This window comes from Trachypithecus francoisi, unplaced genomic scaffold, assembly GCF_009764315.1.
Source record: "Trachypithecus francoisi isolate TF-2019V2 unplaced genomic scaffold, Tfra_2.0 Contig01461, whole genome shotgun sequence".
NCBI lineage: Eukaryota > Metazoa > Chordata > Mammalia > Primates > Cercopithecidae > Trachypithecus > Trachypithecus francoisi.
The window spans coordinates 8,201,077-8,213,981 of NW_022681433.1; the positions used below are offsets into that span (position 1 = coordinate 8,201,077).

The 12,905-nt window shown below is 34.1% G+C and overlaps 1 protein-coding gene across 8 annotated transcripts in view; it reads right to left on the reverse strand.

Annotated features, from left to right (window-relative positions):
* Positions 1-12,905, reverse strand: part of NBEA (neurobeachin) — a 786,519-nt gene that overhangs the window by 520,043 nt on the left and 253,571 nt on the right. For 7 of the 8 annotated variants that reach the window (XM_033235426.1, XM_033235381.1, XM_033235435.1 and 4 more), the window contains one exon: positions 814-968. In XM_033235426.1, coding sequence (XP_033091317.1) covers positions 814-968 — 155 coding nt within the window. The remainder of the gene's footprint in view (positions 1-813; positions 969-12,905) is intronic. The other variant, XM_033235398.1, reaches the window with a different exon arrangement.

Genomic DNA, 12,905 nt, shown 5'->3' on the forward strand with positions numbered 1-12,905 from the left:
ATACAGTCTGGAGAAGAGAAGACTACTATAGTCAGGGAAGAAAAGTCAGGGATCATCTTGCGCTGTATAAATACCTAAAACGGAATCACAAAGATTTGGGTAAGGATTTATTTAGCTAATAATCAACAGGAACATTTCTGTAAATTTACAGAAAAAAAAAGGTTATTTTAGGCAGACTTTTAATATTTGTAATGATTTGAAATTTTTTGTTCCTAGATTCATTAGGAATTTGCTGGGCAATGAACTGGATCAAATTATAATCTATGTATACGAATTAATTCAATGTCAAACAACGGTTCTTATTCACATGCACTTTTTATCAAGTTGAGGCTCTTGCATATCGTCAAGGTTCTTAGGGGAGCTCTACCTCCCTTAGGGGATTTAGCAAAGAACATATGTTAGAACTCAACCAATCAATGTCCCCAAATCTGCTTTCTGTCACTAACATTTTTAGTACATCTTGATATTCTTGATACATTTTACTGATTTTTACATATCAAACATCAGTGTTCAAATTATCCTTTGCTTCTGCTCCCCAAATATCTTTCGGTAATCTGATTTCACTCTGAAAATAAACAGCACTGTTTTGAGAAGACTCAAAACCAATACTGTCCTCTAAAATGACCACTAAAAAATGCACTCTACAACTACAGACAAATTCTAAAATGTCGTAACATAAAATATAACCTTCTTAAAAATTAAGATAATCGTCAATGATTAGGGTATTTTAATTTTTAAGATCAAATAAGCAGAAAAATGAAAATATAGAAAACATAAAAAGATGAGTATCACAAAAATATATAAGGACAATACCTGTTGTATTAATCATACTTTTTGGTGTAGCTCCAGTAGCAGCAAATATATTAGAGGTACTGCCTGTTGGCAGCCCACTTCCAGCAGTAGTGGCTCCCACAGTGGTTACAGCTAAACTACCTGGAGGTGGCTTCTTTACAGGCACCACAACACTCCTGTAAAGAAATGAAGGATTGAAAATAACAAACATGAGGTTGAAGATGAATTCTAATCCCGCTGCAGCCAGATATACAGTCAACATCGAATTTCTCCCGCTTTCTTCTTCCAATTAAAAAAATTGTTTAAACTCCTTAGTCCAGCTTTGTCAGTGGAAAGGATATGGACATTAAGGATATATACAAAGTGTGTTGACTAATTGATTTCACCAACATTTTTGTAGACTTTGGAGTCTGCAAACCTTTCTTAAGATGGCATATGGACTGTGATCATAAATCTGGGAATATTAAGAAATTTGTGCTCAAGTTAGATGATTTTATTTTGCCTATGCACATAGAATTTTTGGCAAAATATACATAAAATATCCATCTTATCCACATCGCATTCTCCATGATATTCATAAATATGTAAAAACATAAAACATTTGAATGCCAAATTCTCCTTTTTTTTTGACATAGTCTCAATGTGTCACGTAGACTGGAGCGGAGTAGTGCCATCTCGGCTCACTACAACCTCTGCCTCCTGGGTTCAAGCGATTCTCCTGTGTCAGCCTCCCAAGTAGCTGGGATTATGGGTACATGCCACCACACTCAGCTAATTTTTGTATTTTTAGTATAGACAGGGTTTCACTATGTTGGTCAGGCTGATCTCAAACTCCTGACCTCAGGTGATCAGCCCCCTTGGCCTCCCAAAGTGCTGGGATTACAGGCGTGAGCAACCACACCCAGCCTTTCAATGCCAACTTCTAAAGCTTCTTCATAGTAAAGATGAAAATTAAACCATGCAATAATAAATAACATCTAAGTGCATAATAAGGTTATACTTTATTTTTATGAACAAAATTGAGTTGCTTTTATAGTAGGAATATTGTTATGAAAGAGAATGGAGATGATAGAGAGACATTTGGTTAGAAGTTTATTTAGTTTTTGAGCCTTGGTTTCCTTAACAGAGGAGTTCAACATTTCCCCAGGTTTCTTTAGCATATTTTAAATGTATTTCATTTAAAAATTTTTGAATTTGACATTGTGTTAAGGTTAAATGACAAATAAATGTGGATATTAGTCAATTTTTAAAAATGTAAAAAGAAACTACTTCTCAAACTTAATAAATATCTCAACTTCCTTGCGGTAAAGGTTCATTCTTCTCAAAATTTATAGCACTGCAAACTTCATTTAACAAATATCTTCCAAACCTTACTCAACCAACATTGATTTTATTCATCTACAAATAGATGTATGATCTATTTTAATCAAATGTAATGCTTGGAAATTGGTGACTGACAGTACTAAAATATCCAACTTGATCTACAACTTCTTAATGCATCTCTATTTTATACTTATTCAACGAAAAAATCTCCCTAAAGAAAACTACATCAATGGTCCATTCTCAAATAAGTCTATTGCTTAAACTTCCTTAATACCAACACATTTTTTCCACAAATAAGTGGTTTTGTTAATATCTTCAGTGACTTCTTTAATGTTAATAATCTAAATTTGTAATAATTATTATTCTTAATTTTAGAAATACTTAAAAAATTATGTGTGACCAAAGGTATTATAATCTTAAATAGTTTTACTCATGCCAAAAAATGTCTTCACTATCTCCTTCTAGGTACTTTCTTCTTTTCTCTTTAAACATGTTGGTGCCAAATTCTTTAGACTCAACCTTTAACTCTCAACTATCTATCTAATTACCTAAAGCATACATTATGCTTTCAATCCCTATATTGGCGAGTCCTCATCTAATGCCTTCGTTTATTTCATTGAGAGGCTGTGTGACATTGCAGAAAAGAATATAAGATGTTGACTATATTTCAAAACTAAGGCTTGAAAACTGGACCACTCTCAAACTGTATGATCTTACACTTTTTTGAGCGTAAAATCATAAGACTAATGCTACCTCCTTCACACACAACTGGGGAGATTAAACGAGATCATATTTAAATGGACTTTGTCAATTACAAGGTATATTATAAATGTTAATAATCATTATCAATGTCTAAAGTGAAATATATTTTTCGTCTATGGGATATAAGGCATCTACTTAATAATGATCTACATAAAAATCAATGGAAAAAAGGAACATGCCAATATTTGGGGTTTGTCATCAACATTCTCCTCTAAACTTATAAAATAATGTGAGACGTACTATTTCATTGGCTCTCCAGCAAGAAAACAAAACCATCAAATATTGATTTGAAGAGAAGTCATTAGTGAAAGTATAATGCTCTTTTTTCTGCATCTTCATGATTTTTTTTAGGACAACAGCAGACACAACAATGTTTATTTATGGATCAAGAATCATGAGCTAATTAACAGTGCTATGAGATGAATTTGCAGAATGTAGAAAAACTATTATTATAAATTTCTGATCTGTTGATCATTACTAACTTTGAGCAAAAGCTGTCTGTAACAGACTGGTATCTTGTCGAATGTGGAAGCTATGAGAAATAAGTTATATTGGAAAAAATAAGTTATATGAGTGAGAGAAAAAAATAAATATCTAAATCCTGTAATTACAACTTATAAGTAAAATATAGAAAGGTTAAATGCCTACTTACTAAAAAATCTGAAAGCACTGAATTAATAGCAATTGATGTGAAAGCCTCCAAATATTTCATTGCTGGCAAACTCAGCAGTTTGTCGGTATGGCACAGAATCCTAACCCTACAGACCTGGGTTAGAATTCTGTCTTCAGCAGTTACTATGTGGTATTGGGCACATAGATCTCTCTAAGCTTCGCAGGGCGCGGTGGCTCAAGCCTGTAATCCCAGCACTTTGGGAGGCTGAGACGGGCGGATCACGAGGTCAGGAGATCGAGACCATCCTGGCTAACACGGTGAAACCCCGTCTCTACTAAAAATACAAAAACTAGCCGGGCGAGATAGCGGGCGCCTGTAGTCCCAGCTACTGGGGAGGCTGAGGCAGGAGAATGGCGTAAAACCCGGGAGGCAGAGCTTGCAGTGAGCTGAGATCCGACCATTGCACTCCAGCCTGGGCGACAGAGTGAGACTCCGCCTCAAAAAAAAAAAAAAAAAAAAAGATCTCTCTAAGCTTCATTCTCCTCCCCATTAAAATGAGATGCATAATGGTAGTATCATCATAAACTTAAGATTGCTATAAGGATTGTTTTAAAGATAAAAGGAGGTCACACATATAAAGTACTTAGTACAGTACACGGAATATTCTAAGCAGCCAATACATTTTAGCTATTATGAGTATTGCTATGGCTCCCAAAAGTGCTGATATAGTCTGGGTCTACATCAGCAAAAATACCCAGACTGAAAGAAGCAATAATCCTCATATACTCTGCCATTGTCATATCTCATATGTATAGTTTTAGGCACTGTATTTCAAGAATAATGACAAACAGAATCATGTCCATAACAGAACAGTTAGGATGACAGTTGATCTGGAAAACAAGTCATGTGAGTAAAGGCTGAAAGGACAGAAAATTACAGTAAAAGGATGAGAAAAAGTTACAGCATTTTTTTAAAATCTGAAAGTATGATAAGAAAACAAAATGAAACTTCCATGTACGTCAACATACCAAATTAGGACCAACAAGAAGAAAAAAAGCTCTGATAATTTTTATGAATTCCAGTTTCTAATCACTGATGTGTCCAAATGGCTGAGATGATCAAGTTACAAGGGTTTAGTTGAGAGAAGTAGGAACCTGTATTTGACTGATTTCTCCGATCTTTTTCTAAATCTACAACATTATAAGTTTGTAAGAACTATTTCCCCTTTGATTCAGATGGCCAAACTGTTTATCTAGAATTAAAGGACTGCACGTTCTTGTCCTTAATATTGTTTCTTCACCAACACTACCCATTCCCTTTTATCTCAAACCATTCTCTTTCCTAAGCAACCAATTTTACAATTAATTTGAAAGTCCACACTAACCAATATGTGTTGATAACAAATTATCTTTCAAAATGTTACTTGATATTAATAACTATTTATATATGAAAGTAAAAATTTCCAACTCTTACAAAACCTTCTATCAGATTGTTACACAGCATTTCACACTGGCTATCTATTCCATCTACACCAAAAAGTCTTACCTAGAAGTCTAGCTACCTACAGTGGGTAACCTATTTAGGGTACATAAACACACTAAAATATATACAAATTTTGGTGGTAAAAACATTTTCTCTAGAGTGAACATATAGTTTTTAATGAATTTCAAAAACATATACAGCCACAAAAAGGTTAAGAGCCATTGAACTAAACTATTCAGGTATTATGCTCTTCTTCTTTTAGATCTGCTATTCATCCTAACAGATACCTTGAATCTGCTACTCCAGTGGTCCCCAAAGCTTTTGGCACTAGTGACTGATATGGTTTAGCTGTGTCCCCACCCAACTCTCAACTTTAATTGTATCTCCCAGACTTCCCATGTGTTGCGGGAGGGACCTAGGGCAGGTAATTGAATCACGGGGGCTGGTCTTTCCTGTGTTATTCTCATGATAGTGAATAAGTCTCATGAGATCTGATGGGTTTATCAGGGGTTTCCACTTTTGCTTCTTCTTCATTTTCTCTTGCTATCATCATGTAAGAAGTGCCTTTAACTCCTGCCATGATTCTGAGGTCTCCCTAGCCATGCGGAACTGTAAGTCCAATTAAACCTTTTTTTTCCTTCCCAGTCTTTGGTATGTCTTTGTCAGCAGTGTAAAAATAAACTAATACAGTGACACAGATCATCGGGCATTCAATTCTCATAAGGAGTAGTTAACCTCGATCCCTCACATGCACAGTTCACAGTAGGGTTTGCACTCCTATGAGAATCCAATGCCACCACTGATCTGACAGGAAACACAGCTTGGGCAGTAATGTGAGCAATGGGGAGCAGCTGTAAATACAGATGAAGCTTTGTTTACTTGCCCACTGCTTCCCTCCTGCTGTCTGGTTCCTAACAGGCCACAGACCGGTACCAGTCTGTGGCCCAAGGATGGGGACCCCTGCTCTATTCTACATTTTCTTTACCAATTGAATTTTTTAAAAATCTCAATACTGTGCTTTCCATACAATTTTAAACTTCTATCACACATCTTTAAGACTGTAAACTACAAGAAAGTGGACAATTCTTTTATATTGCGTAGAATCTATACACACTCCAAGGTTGTAAAATTATCATCAAAATGGTACAAGCCAGGACATATTTCAATCTAATTCACTTGATAAAATATTTCATTAATTGATTATATGATTTTAATAAATTGATATATAATACATGTAAGTGTGAATTCTTCCATCATTGAATTTATCCTATCTCAAAGCTAGATGTGATACATTCACTCATTCATTTAACAAATATTTATTGAGCATTGCAATGTGTGTGGAACTGTCAGAAGCTCTGGATATACAGCAATATATAGAATAAAATCTCTGCTCTCATGGAAATGACATTCCAATACAGAGATACAGCAAATACAATAACATAAATGAGTAAATATAGTATATCAGATGTTAAGTGCTATAAGAAAAATAAAGCATAGATAGGAAGAAGGAATAATGTTGAAAGGATGGCTCAGAGAAGATTGACAAAAAAATGGTAGTATTCGAGAGAACACTGAAGGGGGTTAAAGAATAAGCCAGGAGATTACCTAAAGAAGGGCATCACAGGCAGAGGTAACAATACAAAGGCTAGTATGACAAGAGAACACCGGGTGACATGGAGAGCTGTAAGACATTAGATAAGTAAGAGGACTCAGCTCACAGGGCCTTGTAGTCCATTGTACAGATGCTGGCTTTTACTCAAAGAGGGATGAGAAACCATGAAGGCTTATGCACAGAAGAGGACTATAACCTTAGGTTACAATAGGACCACTCTGGCTGCTATGTCAAGGATAGTCCTAGGAGGGACAATGGTTACTGTGGAGAATGACTAGGAGACTACAACAATACAAACAAGAAACAATGGTGGTTTGGAGCGGAATAGCAAAGCAAAATCTGGTAAGAAGTAATTCACATTTTGGCAATATTAAGAAGGCGGAGCAAGTAAGATTTAAATAAGAACTGGATGTGGACATGAGAGTAAAATCAAAGATTATGCAAAAAAATCTGCCTTAAATAACAGAAAGGACAAGTTGCCATTAACTGAGATAGGAAAGAATGTGGTTGGAGCAGGTTTTTTATACTAATTTTTTATACCTCTTTTTAATCATCCAAATAGCAATGTTGAATAAGCAATTGGATAGATGAGTCTCTAGTTTAGAAAAGAGGTTCAAACTAAGATATAAATGTAAGAGTCATCAGCATATAGATGCTATTTAATGCCAGAAGGGTGGATGAGATAGCCAAAGAAGTGAATGCAAAGGGACAGCAAAAGTGGTATAAGGATAGAGTATTGGCAGTCTCCATTAATCAGTTTGGTAAATTTTGTAAAAACAGGGATACTATCTTATCTGTGTACATCATGGTTTATCCTAAGTACAAAGGGAGATACTGAAGATAAGAAAGAGCTTTTAAATGGTGACTCATTAAGGCAAGTGAGTTTTATAATTATTCATGGCACACTGTAAGAATCCCTTTCTGTTCCCTTCTGCTGTTTGAGCACGAACAGGGGATTACACTGATAAGTTTAGGAGACACAAGACAAACAGTACATGCCCCATGCCCTGAGGCTTATTCCGTAGATACTTTAAGGAATATGACAGACAAACTGACCATGCAATATATTTCAATAATTGACCTGGTCAGAGTTACGCCCAGGTCCTTTCAGGAACACAGGCTGTGCACAATCAAGGAAGAGTGGGCTGAAATGAAAAAGGATCAATAGAAATTAACCAAGTAGGGAAAACTGCATACAAGAATTCAATAGTAAAAACCTAGCAAGACAAAGAGATATGAAAAAACAAGGTAGGTTAAAGGAATTGCTGTAGGTATTTCTGCCTGGTGAAAGGTGTGGACTTTCTATTCCAAACTAAAATAATCCTCCTTTATTATATAAATAACAAGAATTATTTCAGAATTTTCATCAGTTTCACACTTTAGAAAAATGTCTATGGCATAAAATAAATTTGGGGTGAGAAAGGAAACATGGAAACAGTGAGGGCAGTTAGGAGGTAACAGAAAGAATCCACCTTAGAGATGCTGAGGGGCTAATGTAGTTTGAGAATGGAGATGCACCTTTTCTGGGATTCACATCTTTTAGCCAAGCTCAAAAATATCCATCTGTTGCTTTGTGGGGCTAACAATAAGCCCACTTCATTTAAATAGAATTCTGGAAATTTATGAGACCTTTTAGAAATCATGTAGCTTTATCCCATATTATCTGAGTTGGGAAACTGAGTTCCAGAGAGCCAAAAAGAATGAATCAAGGTCCCATAACAAATTACAGAGATACCAACTATTAATATCCACTTCCCCTAATTTCCAGATCATCACTCTCTAACTAGGGTATGGATGTTAAATGTATATCTTAAAAGAAAAAGTTGAAACTTAAAAGAGAAAAATAATTTGTTGCTGATTCTAGGATAACATGACAATTTACTTCAGTTCATCAGAAATCACAAGGTGAATACTCTCACGATATTATCTATCATGCTTCCCTATTTTGTAAAATATTTGAGAACTGCAATACAAAAAATATGTTTAAGAAACAATAAAGAATTTCATTAAATCACCTATTAATGAGAGATACTTTATTCAGCTCTCTATAATTGCCAGGAGAGACAAAGGCGACAACATTGGGGAAATTAGGATACAAACATGCTCAGTCAAAACTGAATCTTCTGGCAATTGACCTTAAAATATATACTCAGGGCACTTGCAGCTTAATAAAAGCAGAAATTACAGTGGTGAGATGTAGGAAATTTCAACTGTAAAGGCTGCAAGATTAATAATCAATGTGGATTACATTTATTTGTTCATCTTTTAAATGATATGGTCAAAATACTTTTTTTAAAAAACAGAAAGTAATAAGAACAAATTAAAGTCTTCAGAAGTAATTATAATTTTTCACAGTTACTGAATTCTAGCTTTAAATAAATCAATGTAAGAAGACCTCATCAACTCTACTCAACATTTTAAAAAGTATTTACCCGAAATTTCATCCTTACCACCAATATCAATATTAAAAAACTAATGAAACTAAAGAGAAAATACCTAGCTCAAGCTTACACTTCATGTTTAATAATACGAAGTCTATCTAAATTGCTTTTTTTGCCCTATATTATTTACCAAATAGATTTTCCTTTTTCAGAGAATTAAACACTGGGAAGCAAGGATATTAAAATTTTGAGGAAAAAATACCTACTAGTTTCTATGAATATATCAAATCCAGTAATTTGAATATAGGAGGTTTGCAAAATCTAAAAACATGAAGGGTAAGTCTGATGTGTGTTAGCCAAAGAAGCAACACAATTATAAGCTTTGTGTGATATCCCACACTTAAAACAATTTTTATAAACATGTTAACAGTTAAAAATTTATGCGAAGCACACTGCCCTTTTCCTTTTTTTTTTTTTTTTTTTTTTTGTCTTTTGTTGAAACTAAGTGGGATCTCTGGAAATCCTAGGAACTTAAAACTGAACCAAAACACACACACACACACACACACACACACACACACACACACATATATACACACACACACACCAAACTCTCAAAAGCTAAAAAGCATGCAGATACGTAAGATAAAATTTTTAGTTTAAAAGATAAGTAAAAGGTTAATTGGTGGCTTTAGAGAAAAGCATTACTCCAAAGTAAAAGTTACACAGTACATGAAAAATAATAGCTCAATTAAAACATTTTGTAAACCATCAATAAATATAGTAATCTATCCAAAAAGATAGTATTGTTAGAGAACTTGGCAACTTGATTTAAGAATTCTAAAATGATATTATTAGGCTTTTCTGTTAAAAATAAAACCATCATAAGTATTTATCTCTGCCTCACAGTAACAGAACTTTGAAAAAATTGTTAGAGTTTTATGATTGTATTTCCTCTTTACATACAGTGTTTGCTCACTATAGAACAGTACTAGAGGATCTCTAGCATTTTAATACTTCATGAGTACACATCTGTTCGGATCACTGAGTATAATCAAAGATATATACTTAATCTGCACAGATGACTGAAGGAAGTAAAAGAAAAAGAATCAGCACTTTCCATATATGTAGAGAACATTTATGTAATATTTCATAATCTGCTGAAATATGTAATAGTAAAGAAAAAAGGTTTATTTTAATTAAGTCTAAATGTTTCTAAGAATTTGATGTTGCAATTTTTTATTATACACTTCAAAACACTGAAATTCACCAATGCTCCATCCTAAGGGCTGAGATACACTCAATGCAGAACACAAGTTAACAGAACTCAAATTATCCCAGTTGTTTTAAGAAATTATTTCCAAATTTAAAATCCAGGATAAGCATAAGGAATTCATTGTTAGCATGTCTGCAATATAACCAATAAACAACTGGTTAACAAAAGTAAAATCCTACATGAATTCTACTGAGACTGTACAATATTATTAGGAGTGTGATTTAGTTACAAAGAAGTGACCAACTGAGTTTATATCTACTTTTCAACCAAAGATTAAAATGAAAAATACATTATTGGTGAAGTAAGATCCATGATAGATTCTGGATTTGGAACTGGTAGCATTCAGGACTTTCATTCTAAAGTCTGTCATCTTGGATTCCATTTTCAACGAATTCAATCTGATGTTAAAAGACATGTCATAACTTGGATTTCAGACTTTAGTGCTTCAGAAATATGTTTATATACCTCATAATGTAATTATAGCTACCTTAAGACAGATAAGGCAAATGGTAGCAATACCCTGGAAGCATAATTGAAAAATGCACTGGTCCAGAAGCACTTGTGGGGATGATGTCTCTGAAAAGCTGCTCAAAGCTTCAGAGTTTGAAGTTAAATTTTTGATGTTGTCACTCTCAATCTATTGAATGGCTGACAGACAATCAAACCCGTCTGGCTGGCTGGCAGCTCATTTTGCTGGCAGGTGGCAAACAATTAGACACACCAATTTGTGCCTCCTGATGACATTAAAGCATGAAACTAAGTTGTATGCAGGGCCTAGTGATTTGTGTGAAAGCATTTCAAAAATAATACTCTTTGCCGTGGCAACTCATTTCAAACTGCCACCTCCCATTATGGCTTTGAGCAGTGAAGACGACAGACTTGAGTTACGTGCAGTGCAAGGCCGCTTCTGTTCAATCCGTCGTCAGCGCCCCCTGAGACCTCAATCCCCTCCTTTCATCAATATCACCTCATCATTTACATTTGATGGTACTTGAGCTACTGCATATATTAACTACACTAGAGACTCTTTTCCTAAAAGGAATTGAAATATGCTTTGCGCTCTTCCATTTCATTTGTACTTATGCAATTTAGAATAATGATTCCACTCCTACTGCATTTTGCACAAATGCTATAGGAACATATAGAAAGTTCTATTTTTCTTAAAGCAATATTCTCAAAAGTATAATAAATTTTGAGTAGCTAAGAATATTGGCACTCAGGTGACTGCTTTTTAAAGTTTTAATTAAAAAACTCATTCTAACAATAACCCAAATTAAAACAAAAAAATTTTACTTAATGTTTATTTCATTGGATTTTCATATGTAAACCACAATAATCATCTGTATTTATTGGTTTGTATTTTACCAACATTTAGAGATATAATTTAAAATTAACTAGAATAAAAAGCTTAAATTCCTATATATTATCTTATATGCTTATAGAAATACCGAAGTACGTATACTTACATGCATATGTTTATACACACTTATAAACACACATACAGGCATATCGTGAAAACATAAACCAAGTATGTGAAAATGGTGACATAAATGTGAAACATCATCAGGAACACCCAGGGGACATTACCATATGAATGAACATCCAAACATAATATTAATACCAAAATACCAAAAAAGAAAAATATTTCTTACATTTTACAGTCCTACCATTTTTTACTTTTTAAAACTTCTGACACAACACATTTTATTATAGCAATTATGTGCAAATATCTTACTGCTCTGTAAGTGCATAGAAGATAAAACTAATGTTATTCATCTTTATATTCTGCATAACTAGCGCCACTTACATTTTCTACAACTTTTCAATATGTATCTGTAAAACACTACCAAAAGTGTTTACAGCCAAAGTTTAAATTATATTTGTGTATTAAAAGGGTAATTCGGCCTGGTGCAGCGGTGCACGCCTGTAATCCCAGCACTTTGGGAGGCCAAGGCGGGTGGATCATGAGGTCAGAGTTCAAGACCGGCCTGGCCAAGATGGTGAAACCCCGTCGCTACTAAAAATACAAAAATTAGCCATGCGTGGTGGCAGGTGCTACTCAGGAGGCTGAGGCAGAGAACTGCTTGAACCCAGAAGGTGGAGGTTGCAGTGAGCCAAGATGGTGCCACTGCACTCTAGTCTGGGTGACAGAGTGAGACTCCATCAAAAAATAAAAAAAAAAAAAAAAAAGTGTAATTCATCCAAACTAAAATGACTATACCACCACATCCTCTACCCCTAAACTAAAATGTTACTTAGAACAAAGCAATCTGGGTATTTTAGAGAAAGCAATATGGAATACATATTATTTTTTGACTATATATTTTGACATTTCCATTTAGAAACATTTTATTTCCTAATTTGATCTTGTCTTTCTAAAACAAAAAAAAACTTGCTTGTCAATCACCTCATACATATATATAAATTTTTTGTATGAAAAGATTGTTTTAAAACATCAGTAACAATGATTTCCTTTAAAAGGAAAGCCATCACAGTTTTTAGTTAATACATTAACATGCAAACATTATTTGGAAAAGGCATTAATCCCAGTGATCAATGTTAAGTACTACTGTTAGTAATTGGTGACTAAAATATTATTCTAATCTTGTACATGTTTTTAAATAGTGGAAGATATTAGATGCATAGGGTATTTGGTTATAAAAT